General features: G+C 32.4%; 2 protein-coding genes across 3 annotated transcripts; one reads left to right on the top strand and one right to left on the bottom strand.

Annotated features, from left to right (window-relative positions):
- The first annotated feature begins 705 nt into the window (after positions 1 to 705).
- On the top strand, positions 706 to 17,738 carry LOC139487907 (HAUS augmin-like complex subunit 2). The gene is made up of 6 exons (XM_071273126.1): positions 706 to 907; positions 6,326 to 6,439; positions 8,163 to 8,232; positions 14,687 to 14,819; positions 15,411 to 15,519; positions 17,538 to 17,738. The coding sequence occupies exons 1-6, from the start codon at positions 785 to 787 to the stop codon at positions 17,652 to 17,654; spliced, it is 666 nt and encodes a 221-aa protein (XP_071129227.1). The 5' UTR covers positions 706 to 784; the 3' UTR covers positions 17,655 to 17,738.
- LOC139487905 (gigasin-6-like) lies at positions 17,703 to 23,429 on the bottom strand. Of its 2 annotated transcripts, none has more exons than XM_071273122.1 (5): positions 23,026 to 23,429; positions 21,135 to 21,305; positions 20,599 to 20,859; positions 19,896 to 20,155; positions 17,703 to 18,534 (listed from the first exon to the last, which is right to left on the bottom strand). In XM_071273122.1, the coding sequence occupies exons 1-5, from the start codon at positions 23,316 to 23,318 to the stop codon at positions 17,900 to 17,902; spliced, it is 1,620 nt and encodes a 539-aa protein (XP_071129223.1). In that variant the 5' UTR covers positions 23,319 to 23,429; the 3' UTR covers positions 17,703 to 17,899. The 2 variants fall into 2 exon arrangements, with proteins under 2 accessions (XP_071129223.1, XP_071129224.1); XM_071273123.1 differs by having other exon boundaries at positions 20,008 to 20,155.
- Between the last annotated feature and the right edge of the window lie 1,240 nt (positions 23,430 to 24,669).

The raw sequence follows: 24,669 nt of genomic DNA, 5'->3' as shown, positions 1-24,669 counted from the left end.
AAGCGCTCGTTCTTGTATTTTTTCTATTTTTCTGGTATTTTGTTCCCCACAGAAATGCCAAGTCAAAGGGCAGTAACTAAAGTTTGACATAATAAAACAGTAATAAATTGTAAGTTTACTTATCATCATCATCATCATCGTCGTCGTCGTCCTCGTCGTCGTCGTCGTCGTCCTCGTCGTCCTCGTCGTCGTCAATCTAAAAAAGAAGATGTGGTATGATTGCCAATGAAACATCATCATCATCAATCTAAAAAAGAAGATGTGGTATGATTGCCAATGAAACAACTATCCACAAAAGACCAAAATGACACAGAAATTAACAACTATATCGGTCACCGTAGTCCTTCAACAATGAGCAAAGCCCAAAGCCCATACCGCAAAGTCAGCTATGAAAGGCCCCGACATCATTATCATTATCATCATTATCATTATCATAAATTATTTCTTTTCATGATGTTTTTTTTTTGTTTTTTTGTCACAATATATATTTTGTTCAATTTTTTTTTACTGTGTCATTTCTCAATTTACATGTACTCGAAATATCTTGCTACTGTTATTGTTAATGATGTTTTAGACAATAATTAAAGACAATGTTGATATTCGACTGCATGAGTCGACCCCCATAGATTTTTCACCAGATGTTGCAATCTAACAGCACTGAAATGAACACTTTATTGTTTCAAATATTCATCATTATATTCATACGCCTCGCTCTTCAAAATTGAGATTAAAAAAGCTGATGTCAACACTGGCGGAAAGTTTAAAGAAACAATATATAATCTAAATGGATACTTCTTCATCTTTTCGTTCCTTTTCGTCAGAAAACCCATGGAGTGCTACTGGAAGTACACTGGCTCCACTGACAAATGCTTTGAAAATAGCTGAAAATACAGGCCACATTAGAAAGGTTAGGATTTAAGCACTGAAAACTAAGTCTTGTTGCAACTTGCTAAAATTATAAATATTGTTTCTGGTTTATCAGATAAAAGTTTATTAAAGAACATATATACAATAGCCTTATGTTTCACTGTATTGGACACTTAAAAAGTATATAAGATGTGGTACTTATTAAACTACAAAGCCACTGTACATAATGTATATATGTTATTCTTAACGATTTTTCTTTGTCATATATTTTAAATTAAGTCCATATGTACATAGCACACAAGTTCCGGGAAGTTTTACACTCCTAACTAGGAGTCTACTCTCGTATTCGGAAGAAGAAGAAGAAGATTGCCAATGATCATGATCAGACAACTTTCAACCAAAATTCCACTGATCAGCTAATAGGGGCACTATACACCTTATCGCTATCCCTGGCTGACCAGAGAGAATCTATCCCACTTGCACTAATGATGTCAAACAACGATCACTTTTCCATTATAATGGCGTCAGATATTTTGTTTTATGACGTGTGATGTCCAGTAATACACCTTATCGCTAATCCCGGCTGACCCGACCGCTTGAACTGTTGACGCATACAACAATCTTTTTTCCATTGTGGCTTCAGATATTTTGTTTTATGACGTCAAAATTTTACGGGAACCTGTGTGATATCCAGCAATGACGGACAAATAGTGATAAGCTAGGTGTATGGCAAATACAAAATGTAGTGATATGATGTGTTAAATGTACTTTATCATTGTGTCATATGTTTTAGTATGTCATATGTTTTGGTATCATCCATATTTCATCAGTTTCGATTGTATGTTAGACACCGGATCTTCAAGACATGTGACTGTCATGTGTTTTTTTAGTCGTTTTTATTACAAACCAGCCAGTTAAAATTAAAAGGGTTCTTATATAAAATGGTTGTTCAAACTCCATTCTTTCAATATTTTTTTAACAATCCTTAATACATTAAGATGAAAACAGTCTTAGTTTTTTACATAAATTAAGTCACAAATTTTGAAAACTGCATTTTTAATTCAAAAAAGTAATGTCTTTTGTAAAAACCAAGTACCAATCTGAAAAAAATGACAATGTTAAAATTTCAAGCATGAAACATCAACCAAAAACTATTTACAAGATACTTTTAGAACTGAAAAGAATTAAATAACTTTTTTATGATTGAATCAATTACCAGAACCATGACTTTAGAAAATACTCATATCCGAATTTTATAGTCATTTCCTGTCCCTGTACTGATCCAGTTTTTATACGACCGCAAAAAATAAAAAAAAATTGGTCGTATATTGGTATCGCGTTTTTGTCGTCGTCGTCCAAAGACGGATATTTCCAGATAATAACTTTAGTATAAGTTGATAGAAATCATTAAAATTTATACACAATGTTTATAACCACAAAAGGAAGGTTGGGGTTGATTTTGGGGGTTATGATCCCAATGGTTTAGAAATTAGGGGCCCAAAACAAGCATTTATCTAGTTTCAGGACAAAAAGTTGTGTATACATTTTGTAAGTATATCAATTGCTCTGAAATTATACCACAATGTACATACCATTAAGTAGAAGGTTGGAATTAATTTTAAGGGTTATGGGGCAAACAGTCTAGGATTTAAGGGCCAAAAACAAGCATTTTTGTAGTTTCAGGACAATAACTTGTGTATTACTATATGGATCTCTCAGACTTTGTACCACAAGGTTCTATATAATGAAGGGAAGGCTTGGATTCAGTTTTGGGTTAATATCCCTGAACATTTAGGAAAAAGGGGCCAAAAAGAAGCATTTTTCTAGTTTACAGACAATAACTTTTGTTCAAGTGTACAATGTATGGATCTCTCTGAAATTATACCACAAGGTTTCTTACTACAGAGGAAAGGTTGGAATTGAGTTTTGGTGTTCCTTGTCTAAGGGAAAGGGGGTCAATAATTGAGGGGTCCAAATAAGCATTTTTGTAGTTTTCAGTCAATAACTTGTGTTTAAGTGTATAAATCTCTCTGAAATTATACCACAAGTTTCCAAACCATGAAGGGATGGTTAGTATTGACTTTGGGGATGATGACTCAAACTGTTTTAGAATTAGGGGCAAAAAAGTGGAAAAACTAGGTTTTTCTGGTCAATGGACAATTAAGACAATTTAAAAACAGTGTAAGGGAGGTAATTCAAAAACATTTAACATACAATGTTGGGTATGTTTACATTTACCTCCCTTGCACTGCTTGTAAATTATGTATAAAGAAATGTCCGGTTTTGGATTTATTGCAAAAAAAAGGGATAGTAGTTTTCATATTTTTTTTCCTCCAAACTTCTCAAATTTCCAAATTTTTTAAAAGTTTGAAAAATAAATCTTTAATTGCACAATATTGTGCAATAGATTTGGGAGATCTTGATATTTGTTTTGTGTCAGAAACTCATATTATGTCAAAAATTTGATTACAATCCAAATTCAGAGCTGTATCAAGCTTGAATGTTGTGTACATACTCACCCAAACTGTTCATGGTTAGACGTCTGTGGTCGTATAAAGCTAAACCCTGGGGAGCACCTGGTAACTTCAAACAAAAACATATGATGATGTTTTTGACATATGAAAATCACAAAATTATTGGAAACAGTAAAAAATCGTAGAAAGCCTTGACAAAAAAATCAGACAGAGCATGCTTTTGAAATTTTAGTACACAAATGGAGAAAAACTCAACAGTGAAAATGGATATATGTATGAAAACACATCACACGAGGATAATACATACTTACCTAATGATACCTTATGATGTTTTCCGGTACAGGATACTCACAGTCGCTCTTCACCTGACTCATATATATATAGTATTATTATCTCTATAATTTCTGTTGTTGCATCTTGTTATTTCAGCTAAATAATCAGAATTATAGATTTCTTCGTATTCCCAGTACTTATTTAGACTTATTTAGTCTATTTTTAAACACATTAATACATGTAGAAGGAGCTTTTGTTACTTTATCCGGTAGCTTACTCCATGTACTCCCTAATTTAGCAATTCTGACTGCAAAGCTATTTTTCCTCAGACTGGTTTTAAATCGTTGTTGAATGATTTTATAAAATTGAGAATGGAAATGGGGAATGTGTCAAAGAGACAACAACCTGACCATAGAACAAACAACAGAAGGTCACTAACTGTAACAGGTCTTCAATGCAGCGAGAAATTCCCGCACCCGGAGGTGTCCTTCAGCTGGCCCCAAACAAATATATATCCTAGTTCAGTGATAATGAATGCCATACTAAACTCCAAATTGTACACAAGAAACTAAAATTAAAAATAATACAAGACTAACCAAGGCCAGAGGCTCCTGACTTGGAACAGGCGCAAAAATGCGGCGGGGTTAAACATGTTTATGAGATCTCAACCCTCCCCTATACCTCTAGCCAATGTAGAAAAGTAAACACATAACAATACGCACATTAAATTCAGTTCAAGAGAAGTACGAGTCTGATGTCAGAAGATGTAACCAAAGAAAATAAACAAAATGACAATAATACATAAATAACAACAGACTACTAGCAATTAACTGACATGCCAGCTCCAGACTTCAATTAAACTGATTGAAAGATTATGTCTTCATCATAATATGAATATCAGGCACAATCCGTCCCGTTAGGGGTTTAGTATCATACAATCATATAACATATATGAGAAGAACATAACCTGTGTCATGCCAACAACTGTTTTTCAAATAAATGTGTTTAGTTCCGATGCAAAGACCCTCTAAGTGAATCAATATTAACGCCAAAATATGCAATCTTTAATGACTTGACAACAGTATCGTAACTATATCCCTTCTTTTAATGAGTCTATTTAAAGGTTTTGTTAGCTTCTGAGGTGAATACTGACATTTTTGTGCTTTATACAGAATATTTCCATAAAAAATTGAATGTGAAATACCTAAACATATAAGAAGTCTACATGTTGAGATATATTTGCGAATGATGTCCTCGTACCAATGATAAGGGCAGTGGTCATTGTTAGTACTAGCTTTATTTAAAGTAAGTTCAACAGAATAAATTTCTTGAGTATGAACATACTGAAGTCGTCATTATTGAGAGCCTAAATATCATCCAGATATCTAAAAGTATTATTAAATTTGTGAATAGGATGTTGTTCCGATGGGTCTTGCTGATTTTTGTCATAAATTGTAATTCATTGCAATAGGAAAACAGGTCCGCAATAAGTGATGCACAGTTAGTCCCCATTTGAATTCCGATAACCTGACGATATACAGAATTTTTAAAGCGAACAAAGCTAAAAGAGTTTGAACATATATATTCACATTCTGACTTTTTAAATGCCCATTTAATTAGGTGTGTGAATTTTTTCTTAATGTGAATCTGAGGCAATGTGGTATAAAGGGTAGAAAAATCAAAACCTTGAACAGATTCAAAATCACCGATATAAACATGCAATTTATCAAGTACTTCAAACGAGTTCTTGACACTCAAAAAGTAATTAATTCCACTATTTTCGAAGGCCTTATTTGAACAATTTATTATCAGGTTTTTGATTGTACCAAGTGTACTGGTAAGAATAGACAATTTAGTAGTGGAGCAATGGCTTGAAGACAAAATATATCTATATTTGTATGGTGTTTTGTGTAGCTTCGGAAGCCTATACATAGTTGGGACTTTCATTGTATATGGTTCTGCTTGTAAAGCGGTAGCTAAAAGTTTATGTTTTTTACAGATGTTGTTTTCTGAAAATGGAGTCAGCTGGAATGTTGGTGATTTCTTTTTATAACTATTAACTCTTGTGCTATGCCTATTTTCAGTGTTTAAAACTAGTTAAAGATATATATGTTCTAGTTTCTGGATTATATTTTCCGTTTAATATCTTATAGACCTCAATCATGTCCCCTCAAACCCTTCTATATGAAAATGTTGGTAGCCTTAGTTTTTTCAATCTTTCCGGGTAACTTAATTGAATCCCGGTATCTGGCGTGTCACTCTTTTTTTTACATTTGATTTTGTCAATAAATTTCTTTTATTTATTTTTACTACTCATGAAGTCCTCCTTTAAACATTCACTCAACTTATTAAAGTTGTGTTCTAAATGTTCTTGTTCTTTTTATCTTTTTTTTTTATAAAGTTAAATAATAAATGTTAAGTTCATCATGTTTATGTATAAAATTTTAAAACCTTTTAAAGCAAACTCACACAGAAACTTGAATGAGACAGTCTACAAAATAGTTGATGTATTTTTGTACTAAAGGAGAAGAGAATCCAAATGAAGTAGAACTTAGCAATTATCGGTCACAGTGCAGTATTCTGCACCCATACTGCACATATGCTTAGTATTAAAAGGCAACTATATGCCTTATAAATGTAAGTCAATAGATCTTATAAAACAAGTTTATTATTGTATAATAATGACACTTTTTTCTATATATGTATTTCAGAGAATAGGTTTTGATGTGCATCAACTTCAAGATGACTACCATCACAAGCTGCCATCTTTAAAACTTATATCACAACTCAAGTCATTGTCTAAAATGAGAAAAGAACACTACAAGGTATTAAACTGTATTTACTTAACCTTCATAGGAATAAATCATTCAACATATTTACTGTTTAAAAAGGTTACAATGAACTGAATAGAAAAGAGGAGTGCTAATTTATCTTCAAATTAACTTAAATCTGATTTTGGTCTTGGTTTACATTAAGAAGTATAAAGACTCCGGTACATATATATAAAAGGCTATTATTTGAACTTGGAATTATTTTTTCTCATGAACTATTTGGGGAGTCCCTGGGGTGTCACCCCCACCCCCTTCTGTTTGCAAACTCGTAAACGGTCGAGATACCCACCCCTAAACCATATATATTCTTGTATGGGACAATAAAACAAATCTAATGAATCATTTGGGGAGTCCCTGGGGGTTACCCCTACCCCTTCTGTTTGCAAACTCGTAAACGGTCGAGATCCCCACCCCTAAACCATATATATTCTTGTATGGGACAATATAAAAAATCTAATGAATCATTTGGGGAGTCCCTGGGGGTCGCCCCCATCCCCTTCTGTTTGCAAACTCGTGAACGGTCGAGATCCCCACCCCTAAACCATATATATTCTTGTATGGGACAATATAAAAAATCTAATGAACTGTTTGGGGAGTCCCTGGGGGTTACCCCTACCCCTTCTGTTTGCAAACTTGTAAACAGTCGAGATCCCCACCCCTAAACCATATATATTCTTGTATGGGACAGTAAAACAAATCTAATGAAATAAAAAGTGAAAATGTTCTTTTAAAATATTATTGGGAATTTTATTTTATTCGTTGGCAAACATGCTTTGTACAAACATGTTAAGTTTGGTTGACAAATGTGCTTAGTTTGTTTTGATTCTAACCATGAAGAAAGTGATCAATGTCAGGCAACCATGGGAAATACAAATTCTGGGAGCTTTGTTTGGGAGACTTCGTAACAGCATCCTGTTACAATTATTTCTTGTTATTTTTGGAATTTGCATAATTTTTTGTGCTTGAAATTTTAATTAAATTCCATGTTTATTCTGTACTTGAATGTTCTGTGCTGCTCACAACGCTTTCTTTTACAAAGAAGATAGTACATTTTCAATAGAATGTACTGTTCCACGCACAACAGTATCTATACAAAATACATTGTATGGAAAGTTACCAAATTAACATGGAATTTATCAAAAATTTCAAGCACAAGAAATTATGCAAATTCCATAATTAAAAATAATTCCAAGTTCAAATAATAGACTGTTATATTCTCTTTTTGTATTAGGCAGTTTTACAGTGCCTCAACCTACAGAAGATATTTTGTGCTTAAATTAACTATGGTTTGAAGTATCATCAGGCACAAGTCAGTTGTCAGTCTTTATATTTTTCATCTTTTATCTGGACTCAAGGAGAAGATCTCACACACTTAATTTCCAAGGGCTTGTATAACATTTCAGGCATTAATTATTACTGTTTGTATATTTTCTAGCAAAATTTTTAAATAGGTTAAATTTATGTATCGACTTTGAAATAAAATTGGTTAAAAGTGCATAATTAATTTATCATGTGAACAGGTGGCTTTTTATTCTTGAAACTTATTTACATTAATAAAAATAGATATGTAACTATTTGGCTATTGAGGAAATTCAAATCTTTTAAGGGACAATTTCTGCCACAAAATAGAAGATGGTCAGCAACTGTGAAAGTTACCAGAAATAATAATTATAATATTAATGCAATTAAAAAACATGGACCTTATACTTATTTTCAGATAAATTTAGAAGTTCAAGCAAGAATGCAAGACAAAGAAACAAGTGATTTAACACATTTAAAAGTTTTAGGTAATATATACCGAAAGTTTGTATTTTGTTTATATTATTATGAGCACATCCATTTCTTCTTACCCAACAGTGCTGTGTTAGTGGTTACTCTATTTTTCATCAGTCATTTTCAACATCTTAGCACACCATACCATGTAGTAAACTGATGATATAGTTGGAATTATTGATGTCCTATTATCTATAATCATTAGCATGAGTTAAAATGTAGGTACAACAGCACTATCTCTAACTAACCAAGACATTAACACACATAAACTAAAAATAAACATCATACAATTATAAAGTAGCTCAGACTGTTGATAGACAAGACATTGACACACATAAACTAAAAATAAACATCATACAATTATAAAGTAGCTCAGACTCTTGATAGACAAGACATTGACACACATAAACTAAAAATAAACATCATTCAATCATACAGCAGCTCAAGCTCTAAATAACCAAGACATTAACACACATAAACTAAAAAATAAACATCAAACAATCATAAAGTAGCTCAGACTTTTGATAGACAAGACATTGACACACATAAACTAAAAATAAACATCATTCAATCATAAAGTAGCTCAGACTCTTGATAGACAAGACATTGACACACATAAACTAAAAATAAACATCATTCAATCATAAAGTAGCTCAGACTCTTGATAGACAAGACATTGACACACATAGACTAAAAATAAACATCAAACAATCATAAAGTAGCTCAGACTCTTGATAGACAAGACATTGACACACATAAACTAAAAAATAAACATCATTCAATCATAAAGTAGCTCAGACTCTTGATAGACAAGACATTGACACACATAAACTAAAAATAAACATCAAACAATCATAAATTAGCTCAGACTCTTGATAGACAAGACATTGACACACATAAACTAAAAAATAAACATCAAACAATCATAAAGTAGCTCAGACTCTTGATAGACAAGACATTGACACACATAAACTAAAAAATAAACATCATTCAATCATAAAGTAGCTCAGACTCTTGATAGACAAGACATTGACACACATAAACTAAAAATAAACATCAAACAATCATAAAGTAGCTCAGACTCTTGATAGACAAGACATTGACACACATAAACTAAAAATAAACATCATACAATTGTACAGCAGCTTAAGCTCTAAATAGCCAAGACAATAAAACACATAAACTAAAAAATAAACATCATACAATTGTACAGCAGCTCAAGCTCTAAATAACCAAGACATTAACACACATAAACTAAAAAATAAACATCATACAATCATAAAGTAGCTCAGACTGTTGATAGACAAGACATTGACACACATAAACTAAAAAATAAACATCAAACAATCATAAAGTAGCTCAGACTCTTGATAGACAAGACATTGACACACATAAACTAAAAAATAAACATCAAACAATCATAAAGTAGCTCAGACTCTTGATAGACAAGACATTGACACACATACATGTAAACTAAAAAATAAACATCAAACAATCATAAAGTAGCTCAGACTCTTGATAGACAAGACATTGACACACATACATGTAAACTAAAAAATAAACATCAAACAATTATAAAGTAGCTCAGACTCTTGATAGACAAGACATTAACACACATAAACTAAAAATAAACATCATACAATCATAAAGTAGCTCAGACTTTTGATAGACAAGACATTGACACACATAAACTAAAAATAAACATCATACAATCATAAAGTAGCTCAGACTTTTGATAGACAAGACATTAACACACATAAACTAAAAATAAACATCATACAATCATAAAGTAGCTCAGACTTTTGATAGACAAGACATTGACACACATAAACTAAAAATAAACATCATACAATTGTACAGCAGCTTAAGCTCTAAATAACCAAGACATAAACACACATAAACTAAAAAATAAACATCAAACAATCATAAAGTAGCTCAGACTCTTGATAGACAAGACATTAACACACATAAACTAAAAAATAAACATCAAACATCAAACAATCATAAAGTAGCTCAGACTCTTGATAGACAAGACATTAACACACATAAACTAAAAATAGACATCATACAATCATAAAGTAGCTCAGACTTTTGATAGACAAGACATTGACACACATAAACTAAAAATAAACATCATACAATTGTACAGCAGCTTAAGCTCTAAATAACCAAGACATAAACACACATAAACTAAAAAATAAACATCAAACAATCATAAAGTAGCTCAGACTCTTGATAGACAAGACATTGACACACATAATCTAAAAAATAAACATCAAACAATCATAAAGTAGCTCAGACTCTTGATAGACAAGACATTGACACACATAAACTAAAAAATAAACATCATACAATCATAAAGTAGCTCAGACTCTTGATAGACAAGACATTGACACACATAAACTAAAAAATAAACATCAAACAATCATAAAGTAGCTCAGACTCTTGATAGACAAGACATTGACACACATAAACTAAAAAATAAACATCAAACAATCATAAAGTAGCTCAGACTCTTGATAGACAAGACATTGACACACATAATCTAAAAAATAAACATCAAACAATCATAAAGTAGCTCAGACTCTTGATAGACAAGACATTGACACACATAAACTAAAAAATAAACATCATACAATCATAAAGTAGCTCAGACTCTTGATAGACAAGACATTGACACACATAAACTAAAAATAAACATCATACAATTGTACAGCAGCTTAAGCTCTAAATAACCAAGACATAAACACACATAAACTAAAAAATAAACATCAAACAATCATAAAGTAGCTCAGACTCTTGATAGACAAGACATTGACACACATAAACTAAAAAATAAACATCATTCAATCATAAAGTAGCTCAGACTCTTGATAGACAAGACATTAACACACATAAACTAAAAATAAACATCAAACAATTATAAAGTAGCTCAGACTGTTGATAGACAAGACATTGACACACATAAACTAAAAATAAACATCATTCAATCATACAGCAGCTCAAGCTCTAAATAACCAAGACATTAACACACATAAACTAAAAAATAAACATCAAACAATCATAAAGTAGCTCAGACTTTTGATAGACAAGACATTGACACACATAAACTAAAAATAAACATCATTCAATCATAAAGTAGCTCAGACTCTTGATAGACAAGACATTGACACACATAGACTAAAAATAAACATCAAACAATCATAAAGTAGCTCAGACTCTTGATAGACAAGACATTGACACACATAAACTAAAAAATAAACATCATTCAATCATAAAGTAGCTCAGACTCTTGATAGACAAGACATTGACACACATAAACTAAAAATAAACATCAAACAATCATAAATTAGCTCAGACTCTTGATAGACAAGACATTGACACACATAAACTAAAAAATAAACATCAAACAATCATAAAGTAGCTCAGACTCTTGATAGACAAGACATTGACACACATAAACTAAAAAATAAACATCATTCAATCATAAAGTAGCTCAGACTCTTGATAGACAAGACATTGACACACATAAACTAAAAATAAACATCAAACAATCATAAAGTAGCTCAGACTCTTGATAGACAAGACATTGACACACATAAACTAAAAATAAACATCATACAATTGTACAGCAGCTTAAGCTCTAAATAGCCAAGACAATAAAACACATAAACTAAAAAATAAACATCATACAATTGTACAGCAGCTCAAGCTCTAAATAACCAAGACATTAACACACATAAACTAAAAAATAAACATCATACAATCATAAAGTAGCTCAGACTGTTGATAGACAAGACATTGACACACATAAACTAAAAAATAAACATCAAACAATCATAAAGTAGCTCAGACTCTTGATAGACAAGACATTGACACACATAAACTAAAAAATAAACATCAAACAATCATAAAGTAGCTCAGACTCTTGATAGACAAGACATTGACACACATACATGTAAACTAAAAAATAAACATCAAACAATCATAAAGTAGCTCAGACTCTTGATAGACAAGACATTGACACACATAAACTAAAAAATAAACATCATACAATTGTACAGCAGCTTAAGCTCTAAATAGCCAAGACAATAAAACACATAAACTAAAAATAAACATCATACAATTGTACAGCAGCTCAAGCTCTAAATAACCAAGACATTGACACACATAAACTAAAAATAAACATCATACAATCATAAAGTAGCTCAGACTCTTGATAGACAAGACATTGACACACATAAACTAAAAAATAAACATCATACAATTGTACAGCAGCTCAAGCTCTAAATAACCAAGACATTAACACACATAAACTAAAAAATAAACATCATACAATCATAAAGTAGCTCAGACTCTTGATAGACAAGACATTAACACACATAAACTAAAAAATAAACATCATACAATTGTACAGCAGCTCAGACTCTTGATAGACAAGACATTGACACACATAAACTAAAAAATAAACATCATACAATTGTACAGCAGCTCAAGCTCTAAATAACCAAGACATTAACACACATAAACTAAAAAATAAACATCAAACAATTATAAAGTAGCTCAGACTTTTGATAGACAAGACATTGACACACATAAACTAAAAATAAACATCATTCAATCATACCACAGCTCAAGCTCTAAATAACCAAGACATTAACACACATAAACTAAAAAATAAACATCATACAATCATAAAGTAGCTCAGACTCTTGATAGACAAGACATTAACACACATAAACTAAAAAATAAACATCAAACAATCATAAAGTAGCTCAGACTCTTGATAGACAAGACATTGACACACATAATCTAAAAAATAAACATCAAACAATCATAAAGTAGCTCAGACTCTTGATAGACAAGACATTGACACACATAAACTAAAAAATAAACATCAAACAATCATAAAGTAGCTCAGACTCTTGATAGACAAGACATTGACACACATAAACTAAAAAATAAACATCATACAATTGTACAGCAGCTCAAGCTCTAAATAACCAAGACATAAACACACATAAACTAAAAAATAAACATCAAACAATCATAAAGTAGCTCAGACTCTTGATAGACAAGACATTAACACACATAAACTAAAAAATAAACATCAAACATCAAACAATCATAAAGTAGCTCAGACTCTTGATAGACAAGACATTGACACACATAAACTAAAAAATAAACATCAAACAATCATAAAGTAGCTCAGACTCTTGATAGACAAGACACTGACACACATAAACTAAAAAATAAACATCATACAATTGTACAGCAGCTCAAGCTCTAAATAACCAAGACATTAACACACATAAACTAAAAAATAAACATCATACAATCATAAAGTAGCTCAGACTCTTGATAGACAAGACATTAACACACATAAACTAAAAAATAAACATCAAACATCAAACAATCATAAAGTAGCTCAGACTCTTGATAGACAAGACATTGACACACATAAACTAAAAAATAAACATCAAACAATCATAAAGTAGCTCAGACTCTTGATAGACAAGACATTAACACACATAAACTAAAAATAAACATCATTCAATCATACAGCAGCTCAAGCTCTAAATAACCAAGACATTAACACTCATGAAATAAAAAATAAACACAATCATATAGCTGCTCAAACACAAGCTCTTGATAGCCAAGACATTAAAACATGTAAACTAAAAATTAAACTTCATACAATCATACAGACGCTCAAGCTCTAAATAGCTAAGACATAAACACACATAAACTAATACAATAAACATCACACAACTATACAGCAGCTCAAGCTCTCAATAGCCAAGACATTAACACACATAAGCTTAAAAGATACTGTAGAAACATTAATTTTCGTGGTGTTAAAATTTCCTGGTTTTGTCCCTATATAAGATTTCATGGGGATTTAATGTTGTGGTTGTCAGTAAAAGGAAGAGACATTATTGTATATGTAGGTTTAATTTTTGTGGGTGGTTTAATTTTCGAGGATAAACTCTTTCCACAAAATAAAAGGAACTAAATCCTCCAGGAAACATTCTGCTTTTACAGTAAACCTTATACAATCATTCAGCAGCTCTATTTCTAAATAGCCAAGATATTAACAAACAAAAGCTAAAAAGATAAACATCAAACAATCATATAGCAGCTCAAACTCTTGTGCAAATAGTAATCTTCATCAAATATAATGATGGCCTCAGCCCTAAGATTTGTGCTATTGAATATTAATCCCAGCATTAGTAGAAAATTCATTTTGATTGATTCCACAAACCCTTTGGAAAGTGCACTTATTTTAAAGATAATTATCTATTGAATTCATTTAATGCACACATGATCTGATAATTGTATCTTATAAAATTGTCTTTGTGTTGATTGAAACCAAGATGGCTGGATTAAAAATTGATATTCTCTTATGCTTTGTTCATACTTTTGTAATTTATAATAGGAAAAATCAAAACATTATTTTTTATTTAGGTGAGAAGATAGATAAAGTTCAAAGTTTAAATTCACATATGCAGTCAATCATTGACAGTAAGGCACAGCTACTGACCAGATTACAGCAACCATATGTTGGAGAATTCATTAAATTAGAAGCACAGTATCACAGGTATGTCATAATTAGATTGATTATTTTTTTTAAATGCAAGCACTCTGGCTATTTCATGACAGCCTGTTTTTAATAGAGGGAGAAATGATGAAAACAATCAACTATCAAGAGGAAGTCAAAATTAAAGACGGGCATGCTCAGTAGAGATTGGTACTCAACAGTTATTTTTCATTGTGATTAAATTGTTAGTTACAACAATTAGAAGGATCCTTGTTTATAGCTGAAATGATGATTTCCTGAGTAAATTAGATGACCTCTGACCATGTGATACAGGTGACTGTTGAAAAGAGTTCAATTATATAAAGAAAAAATTGCAGATGTTCAGAAAATGACCCTAAAGGGAGGTGACTGCTAAACGAGGTGACCGATAAGGCAGGTTTGACTGTGAGTGTACACTGATCTTCAACAGTTCAATAAACCATTTAAAAATGTGAATTTTTATCATGCTTTACAACCAGTATCAAATATGTAATTCTATTCAGGAAGATAAACAATTTGGATGTAATTTCAAACCACTGGCAAATGATTATAAATTGATTACAAATCATATAAATCATAGATTTTAACAATACATTGTATTTTTCATTTCAGATATGCAAGTGAATTTCTTCCCGAGATAGCCCCATTATTAGCAGATCTTAGTACACACTTAGACAATATATCATGGATGAAATTTCTGAACTTACCAGATTCAAAAATGGTATGAATAAGTCTTCAAAAGAATGCATTTATATTTCATGCCACATAATACACTGATCAAAACTATTTAAAAAATTGTAAATACCTTTATTCCTGTAAAATTTGAGACATGAATTTATTAGTTACTGATTTTTGTCGAGCCTTTCAACTTTTGTTGCAGAAAGCTCGACATAGGGATAGTGATCCGGAGGCGGCATTAGCTCACTTCTTAAAAGCTTTATATTTTAGAAGGTGGAAACCCTGGATGCTTCATACTTTGTATATAGATGCTTCATGTTACGAAGTGTCCGTCAGTCACATGTCCAATGTCCTTGACCTCATTTTCATGGTTCAGTGACCACTTGAAAAAAAAGTTCAAATTTTTTGTAATGTTGAATTCTCTCTTATTATAAGTAATAGGATAACTATATTTGATATGTGCGTACCTTGCAAGGTCCTCATGTCTGTCAGACAGTTTTCACTTGACCTCGACCTCATTTCATGGATCAGTGAACAAGGTTAAGTTTTGGTGGTCAAGTCCATATCTCAGATACTATAAGCAATAGGGCTAGTATATTTGGTGTATGGAAGAATTGTAAGGTGTACATGTCCAACTGGCAGGTGTCATCTGACCTTGACCTCATTTTCATGGTTCAGTGGTTATAGTTAAATTTTTGTGTTTTGGTCTGTTTTTCTCATACTATATGCAAAAGGTCTACTATATTTGTTGTATGGAATGATTGTAAGGTGTACATGTCTAGCGGGCAGATGTCATGTGACCTTGACCTCATTTTCATGGTTCAGTGGTCAAAGTTAAGTTTTGAGTTTTGGTCTTTTTATCTAATACTATATGCCATAGGTCAACTATATTTGGTGTATGGAAATATTTTATGATCTTTATGTCAGTCGCGAAGTTTTTATTTGACCTTGACCTCATTTTCACGGTTCATTACACAGTGTTAAGTTTTTGTGTTTTGGTCTATTTTTCTTAAACTATAAATTATGGGTCAACTATATATGTTGTATAGAAGCATTGTTAGCTGTACATGTCTGCCTGGCATGGTTCATCTGACCTTGACCTCATTTTCAAGGTTTATTGGTCTTTGTTTAGTTATCTTGGTTAATGTTAAGTTTATGTGACAGTTGTAATAAAGCTTAGCATTATACTTAGGACTATCAACATAATATCAATGATTAGTATAGAAGGCGAGACATTTCAGCGTGTGCACTCTTGTTATATTGTGCTTTAAAAGCAAATTGTTAAGTATAAGCTAGTGAAACAAAATTGTTTTAAATTAAGATTAACAAATTCCAACACATAAGTTAGGGTTTTTTTTATTATGAGAGAGGTTTTACTCATTGTTGAAGGTTGTATGGAGATTTATGTTGTTAATTTCTTTGTCATTTTGTTTCTTGTGAAGAGTTGGCAATCATACCCCATTTTCTTATTTTTATCAATTTAAGACTTTTTTTCAAAAAAATAAGTAAGCATAATAAAACTACAAATGGAAATACATGTATACTTGTCTTGTGAATAACATGTCTTCTTTTTCAAATGAATTAAGATAATATTGCATGTATTTCATTGTTAAAATATATATATGGAAGTGTTTAACGACCTTGACTGGCTTTTCAGCCCTCGCATGGTCGGTGAATTTTTTGTTAAAATGAAATAATTGTCAGTGGCAGATCCAGGAATTTTCATAAGTGTGGACCCACTGACTGTCTAAGGGGGGGGGGGGGCTGCTCCGTTCACGCTTCAGTGATTCCCTATTTAAGCAACCAAATTTTTTCCCCAAAAGGGGGGGCCCGGGCGCCCCCCTAAATCCGCCTATGATTGTAGCATAAATTATTCATACCAGAATCATATATTTTATGGAGAATCACTATTTCCATGGTATTTTACCCTTGAAAATAATAGAACAGTATGAAACTTATACAATTAATAAAAGAGATATATATTTTTATTACATTTTTTGGCATAAGAAAATTCTCTCTCAAGCACAATTAGTTATGATAAATGACATTTTATCTTTTCAGGATAACATGCTAACAGAATTAGGTAGTACGTTAGCATCATTACAGACCACATTTCAGTCTTTGTGTCAAATGAGAAACAGTATGACTAATGTTTATTCTCACCAAGCTATAGACTGAGGATGCATTGAATGAAAATCCTTTTTTTTATAAGTTAACACACACAAATTTATACATATGTTTTTATTAAAAAAAAAATTAATACATTGTATACTTTAACAATCCTTTAGCCAAAACTTCCTTCAGTTAAATGGTGTTATAATACAATTACATGATCATTATAAATAGATATACCTATTTTATTCTTGATCAGCTAAACACCTCAAAAGTTTCATTTTACACAAACAAAAAGCAGTTGTCTGATTTCAAAACATTGTCAAATAGATACATAGGATCAAAACAGGAAGGTTCAAAGAAGTTGTATACATAGGGTGAACGCTATTGTTTAATTGTCCCTTCCTTATAAAGATAGGCTGTTCCTGAAAGCTGGTCGCTTTCAAGGTCATCTGATCATTGTGGAATTTAAATTTGAATTTGGAAACATCAAATAATTTTGTAGCTATTCCTGAAGTATCGCCATAAAACTCGTCCTTATTTTCTGAAGGATAGAGCACAAATGTCAAATAACCATATATCAATTTCAGTTTATTCTTCTCTGTGTGTTTGCCAATCTTAATTTTACCATATGCTTTATTTTTATACATCCCAATGTATTCTTTCTGGTTTCTTGTTGTATTTCTGTCTTTTGGGTAGATAGGTTTTACTTTTGGTATGTCGGATTTTAACCATGGTTCAGGATAGGTACATATGGTTGATGTATTTAGATATGGGACATGACCAGTGTAAACATCAAATATATAATTATGTAATGTTAGTCTGTACAGGTAATTTGGATCATTTCCAGTAAATGCTACAAAAATGCCAATATCGGCTTCAGGGTACCAGGATAACATTGCTCTATATCCCCATGTTGAGCCAGTATGAACAACCATTCTGTACCCTAAAACAAGAAAAAATGAGAGTGTAGTGAAATGTTTCATAATGACTACAAGTTGTGTATTGTGATCAGTTTTCATTACAGCTGATTGCACTGAGTGTGTAGGAAACGGTAGAATCCTTGATTAGCTTGCTTGTTAGCTGAACTGTGAAGGCATTACTAGGTTAGGTAAACTAGTTCGACAGATAACCAATCTATCTGTCTGTAGGACTTAGCTACTTCGAAAGGAGAGTAGTATACTATACCTTATAATGACTTCTCGTTTCAGCTAACAAGCAAACTAATCAAGGTTCTACCTTTTCCTACACACTCAATGAAATCGGCTGTAATGGTTTCTATCTATCTATAAAGTCTTCGACATATAAGGCAAAACGGTATACCAGTTGTTTGTGTGTATAAATTGCCCCAGTCATGTGAATATTTCAGTAGTATTTGATTGATTGTTTGTGTTTAACCCCACTTTCAGCAATATTGGCTATATCATGGCCACCAGATTTTATTTGGTGGAGGCCATAGTAAATTGTGACCTTTGGTAGGAAAATTGGTAATCCTATTGGTAAATTAAGATTTCAGTCAAAATCCCCTGTTAGGTGTGGTGTTCAATCCGAGATCATCAGTAGTGATAGGCTAGTGATAGATGAACGAATTGTACAACTCTGTCACCAAAGCCCCTTTTTAATATTGAAAAATGTTAAATGTGTCAAATTTGCCTCGGCTCAGTGTTTCATTAAGTTTTGCTAATTATCAAATCATTTATCTATGCAAGTTGCTGAATGAAAATCCGACTATTCTGCAACATCCATGGGCACACATAGAACGAATTAATCAAAAAGTAAAATAACAAACTCTGAGGAAAATTAAAAAAGAAAAGTCCCTCACCAAATGGAAAAATGAAAAGCTCAAATACATCAAACGACTTGATACAGGCATTTTGTTCTGTAGACTAATGCAGAAAAAATATTTGATTGTTAAAACTGGTTTTGTAGCTAGCCAAACCTCATAAATACAGGATATATTCATATCTCATAAACATTTATGCTCATGAATATGCATTTAATATTGGACACTAGATGTTAAACTATCAATCAACCAAGGTTTGTATTGCTAGAATGACGAAATTAATGAATGCCAGAAATATCGACATTGAACGGACAAAACTAAAATAGTAATGGTCTGATCCTTGCAGCAGCTACATTGAAAAGAGATATTGAGTTTTTAAACTGTTCATGTTATCTTTAATTTGACTCTCGTATTGTAGTTATGTATACAGTAATCATTTAGGTAGTTTTCGAAAGTGTAGTGGTAAGAAATAGTTTTGTTTATGATTTTTCTGGCCTGTTGACACATTTTCTCTGATTACTTGCCTCTATAATATCCCATTCTCCAACCCAGTGCGTAGTTACTTTGAATATTCGTGAGTGGAATGTCCGGCTTGGAGAAGTATTTGTGTGTGTAAGTATAGGGAATTGTATTCACCGGAGTAGTTATATCTATAAAGGCCTGTTCTGAAATCAATCTGGTACCGTCTTGAAGCTTTCCTCCATTTAGAAAGAAACGTGTCCACTTAGACATGTCATTGGCAGTAGTAAGTATGCACACTGATCCACATATTTCACCATATTGCCTGAAAAATGTATATTAGTATTTCATCTAGTTGATATATATCCTTTTTTCTCATTCAAATCAACGTTTTTTAACGGATTTTATTTTTACCATTAATGTGATAGTTCAAAAAAATATTCGATCACAAACGTTGAATGTTATGAACCTAGGATGTTCTAATATATTTTAGGACTACATTTAACCGTATCACAGTAGTCATAATTCAATGATGCGTTTTGGGGTTGAAAACAAACATGGTTGACGCAATAGCATTTTATCATTTATACCTGGGACTATTATACTAGTCCCAGTTTATACATATTTTGTTTTCACTAAGACTAAAAGGTGCCCAGCTCTCTTTCTGTTTTAAATTCTGTATCCGACGATGCAGCTACAATTTTCAGTAAAAATAACTATTGCCTTGTTGGTGTCACTCAAATTTTAGGAATAAATTAGAGTACTTGCCTTGTAAAGTTATATTCCACCGGATGGAGTTCACCGTAATATTCCACGTATCCTTTGGCCAGCAAAATCTTTTCTGGGTCTGCTGTTGTAGCAAATGTTGATGTATTCATCCTTAAAGGTTCAAATATGTGCTTGGTTACTAAATTCTCCCATGAATCATTGCCTATGAGTTCAGCAAGGTAGGTAACGACTCCATACATCAAATTGTTATACATGTAACTACCTCTAAATATACCCTCTGGTTTCAGATATTTAAGTCGACTGTAAATATATAGAAATAAGCAGATGTAGTGTTAGTGACAATTAGACCAAATGTATGTAGATGTAAGAGACGCAAAGAGTTGATATTATGCGTGATTTTGTTTGATAATTTTTTACACTAATCAAAATTTTTTTCATTAAACTTTTTGTTCTTACTTTAATGTTATAATTCTCACATACAATCAATGATTATACTTTTCAAATCTCTGGTACTATGTTCTAAAAGTGTGATATTGTTGTCTGTCATTTTTTCTTAATATCACTGTTATACTTACGCTAATAGATTTTTCCGGGTAAGATCAGTGTCAAATCTCATCTCATTGTGTTTCGGGATACCTGTTTTGTGGGAAAGTAAATCTCGTAGTGTGACGAAATCAGATCTTAAACTGTCGTAGAAAATCTTCTTTCCATGTAGAATTTTCTTTAATCTTGTATCCAATGTATAGCTATTTAAAAGAAAAAAAAATCAATTTGTAAACAAATTAAGTGTAGTACAAGCTCCAACGGTTAGATCACCTATTGAATAAACCAGAAATCTTTTTACAATCCACATTTCCCAAAACTTGGCGTCCGTCGTCCTTCGCTGCGGTCATTCCTTTTACAAAATGTTTCTCTTCTGAAACTACTGAGGTAAATTCAACCAAACTTGGCTACAATCATCATTTGTGTGTGTATTCAGTTTTAAAATGCGTCCGTTGACCCTATCTGTCAATCGACATAGCAAAAAAAATTTCACCAAGACAAGTTATAAGCCAAAATGACGGAAATCATCAGTCGAATCCTTATTGGAATTATTGCTCGTCAATAAAGGCAACAGTAGTATACCGCTGTTCGAAGATAACGATTTTAGATTTTTAGACTAAAAAGACAGACAGACACTTTGAATAGCAAAAATTATCAGAATACAAGATCTTGAATAAGACAAATTTTGATGAGGTTAGAATCAACAAAACAGCGATGTGTTTTTTCATGAATTGTATTGCTATCTACACTGTTGCTTAGAGTTCATTGTTGAAGGTGCACATATACTAAGATGAGCATCACAGATTCTTTAAGGTCTTTGGTTTATACTGACTGTGTACTAGCAAGTGACTTACAATGAACAGAACACAACAGATACAAAAACAAACAAAAAATCAAAATTCATTCAAAATCAATCATTATCTTTTGAAATGATCGTTACACTGGGGGGAATTTATGCTGTACTAGGAATTTAATAAAGTAATGTGTCTGTTTCATACTAGCCTTTTGTTAATGTCTGAGATTCATAGTAATGTCTCCCTAAACATTTTTTTCTAACAAGCCATTTGTGGTTATGACATGTAATGAAAGCTTGGTGAACAGTCAGATCGAAAAACAATTGATAATAATATGTGTTATAACATGAAACGATTCACGAAAGAGGGACGAAAGGTACCAGAGGGACAGTTAAACTCATAGATCGAAAACGAACTGACATCGCCATGGATAAAAATGAAAAAGACAACCAGATAAATAATAGTACACAAGACACTCCATAGAGAACTACAGACTAAGCAACACCAAAAACTGTGGGTGATCGTAGGTGCTCTGAAAGGGTAAGCAGATCTGCTTCACATGTGGCACCCGTCGTGTTGCTCCTGTTATTACAAACCCGGTAAGAAGTCTAATTTGGTAGGTCACATTCATGAAAAGGGAAGGGGTTGTAGTTACGACGTAAGGAACATATGAGTTACACGATATATTAACCCAAACACATGTACATACACATCAGCTATCGTACCGGAAAATCAACGGCCATTCAGATCAATACAACTTCCCGATGGTAATTTTACAGTGCTATTGTGTAAAGTTGACACAAATACGAGCTGTTATATAACTTCAAAATCAAAGGAAAGGTAAATAATTACCTCGACTTGCCAATTTTCTAGGATGTTTACTCAATCATTGTAATAAAGACTAACGTCCAAGGCTGCTTTGTGTTGTTTAACGACATTTACTACCCATAAGGGTCTGGTCATTGTTTTCCTCTAATAGTTGATGTGTTCCCTCGATTTTAGTTTGTAACCAGGATTTGTTTATCTCAATCGATTTGTGACTTTTGAATACCGGTGTACTACTGTTGCCTTTATTTCGTTATAGATAAAAAATATTTTCTGATATTGAATAAATTCTTTAATAACTTACTTTGTCTTCTCCTCTATAAGCTTTGTAAGCAGAACACTTGCGAAAGCTTTTGACAGTGATGCTATTTGAAAAAGTGTATCCCCTGTCACAGGCGTCTTCTTTTCTATATCCTTAAATCCATATCCTCCAACGAACAAAACTTTATCAGATCTGACAACAGACACCGTCAGACCTACGGTTTTGTTAGATTTAAACTTGCAATCCAAAGTGTCCTTTGATACCTGATCGATTCGGACGTTTTCACTTCCATTAACACAGAAAACGAACGAGTATAACAGAAAAACTCGAAACATTTTTAAGTATGCGATACTGCGTTTTCATAACGATGCAAGAATAAATGCAGGCGTATGTGATCATCTGCCATGCATTTATAATTCCTGCATCTGATGATACTATAAATAACTAATGATAATAATTTGTACATGTATATGATCATAAACTTGATATCGCATTGTCATATCAGACACTAAAACAGGAGGACAATGTACTATGTGCGAAGCTAACTGCAATAGAGGTAGATGTCTGCAAAATGAACTGATGTGGAAATATTTCTGGCACCAAATGGCTTGCATAAAATACTGGTATTTTGAAAACTATAATATTAAACCAGAGACATATAATCTCTGATTAAACTTAAGGATTTTGAACATATTTAGAGGCGGATTTAGAGGGGACAGGGGGCCCGGGCTCCCCTTTTTGGGGAAAAAAATTGGTTGCTTATATAGGGAATCACTGAAGCGTGACTAAAGTGGGCCCCCTCTTAGGCAGTCAGTGGGCCCCCACTTATGAAATTTCTAGATCCGCCACTGATATTAGACTATTTGTCAACATAAAGCTGTGCATGAATACATGTAATAAATTGCATGACCATGGGATAAATATAACACAGTAACTTTTGGATAATAATCACTGACATTTTTATACTACTATGCAATAAGTTTATATATCATAATCATGGTAATCTAAACAACAGTGTAAGTCTAGATGTTAACTCATTCATCCATTCTTAAATTTTACGGCCGCCATCACAGTTGGTTGAACGCCATCACTGATGATATCGGATATGTTCTTTATGTCGTAACTACAATCAATCCCCTTCACTTTTCACAAATGTTACCTACCGAATTAGACTTCTTACCAGGTTTGTAATAACACGAGCAACACGACGGGTGCCACGTGAGGAGCAGGATCTGCCTACCATTCCAGAGCACCTACGATCACCCATAGTTTTTGGTGTTGCTTAGTTTTTAGTTTTCTGTGGCGTATCTTGTGTACTATTATTTGTCTGGTTGTCTTTTTCATTTTTATCCATGGTATCTTTCTTCCCTCTTTTAGGGAAATAAAGAATATTTGAACGTTACTTTCAGTATAAACCAGTGAAACGCCCTGTGAGTATGTATGTATTCAACATTATATTGTTACCTCGCCTTTTTATCCCCTCCCCCATTGTTGTTTCTTCTTACCCAAATGAGCAACAGTCTTTTATTCCGTAAATAAATGTTTCTGTACATTTATTTGAGGTATGCAGCCTTCATAACAGACATAATGTTTTTGTGCAAGAAATTCTTCTCCCCTCCAAATCTGTCGGAGCGAAAATTTCAAAATGTTGAGCCCTACTAATTGTCGATATGTGTCAAAACGGTC

The sequence above is a fragment of the Mytilus edulis genome, chromosome 9 (genome assembly GCF_963676685.1).
Source record: "Mytilus edulis chromosome 9, xbMytEdul2.2, whole genome shotgun sequence".
Lineage (NCBI taxonomy): Eukaryota > Metazoa > Mollusca > Bivalvia > Mytilida > Mytilidae > Mytilus > Mytilus edulis.
The sequence above is the reverse complement of the archived record's forward strand: the minus strand, read 5'-3'. Positions and strand labels throughout refer to the sequence as shown.

Excerpts from the sequence above, each read along its gene's own strand:
- LOC139487907 (XM_071273126.1), top strand. The coding sequence starts at position 785 with ATGGATACTTCTTCATCTTTTCGTTCCTTTTCGTCAGAAAACCCATGG. Across the intron at positions 908-6,325 it reads ATACAGGCCACATTAGAAAG|AGAATAGGTTTTGATGTGCA; the intron begins GTTAGGATTTAA and ends TATGTATTTCAG. Across the intron at positions 8,233-14,686 it reads AACACATTTAAAAGTTTTAG|GTGAGAAGATAGATAAAGTT; the intron begins GTAATATATACC and ends TTTTTTATTTAG.
- LOC139487905 (XM_071273122.1), bottom strand. The coding sequence starts at position 23,318 with ATGTTTCGAGTTTTTCTGTTATACTCGTTCGTTTTCTGTGTTAATGGA. Across the intron at positions 21,306-23,025 it reads CTTATAGAGGAGAAGACAAA|CTATACATTGGATACAAGAT; the intron begins GTAAGTTATTAA and ends TCTTTTAAATAG. Across the intron at positions 20,156-20,598 it reads GTGGAATATAACTTTACAAG|GCAATATGGTGAAATATGTG; the intron begins GCAAGTACTCTA and ends TACATTTTTCAG.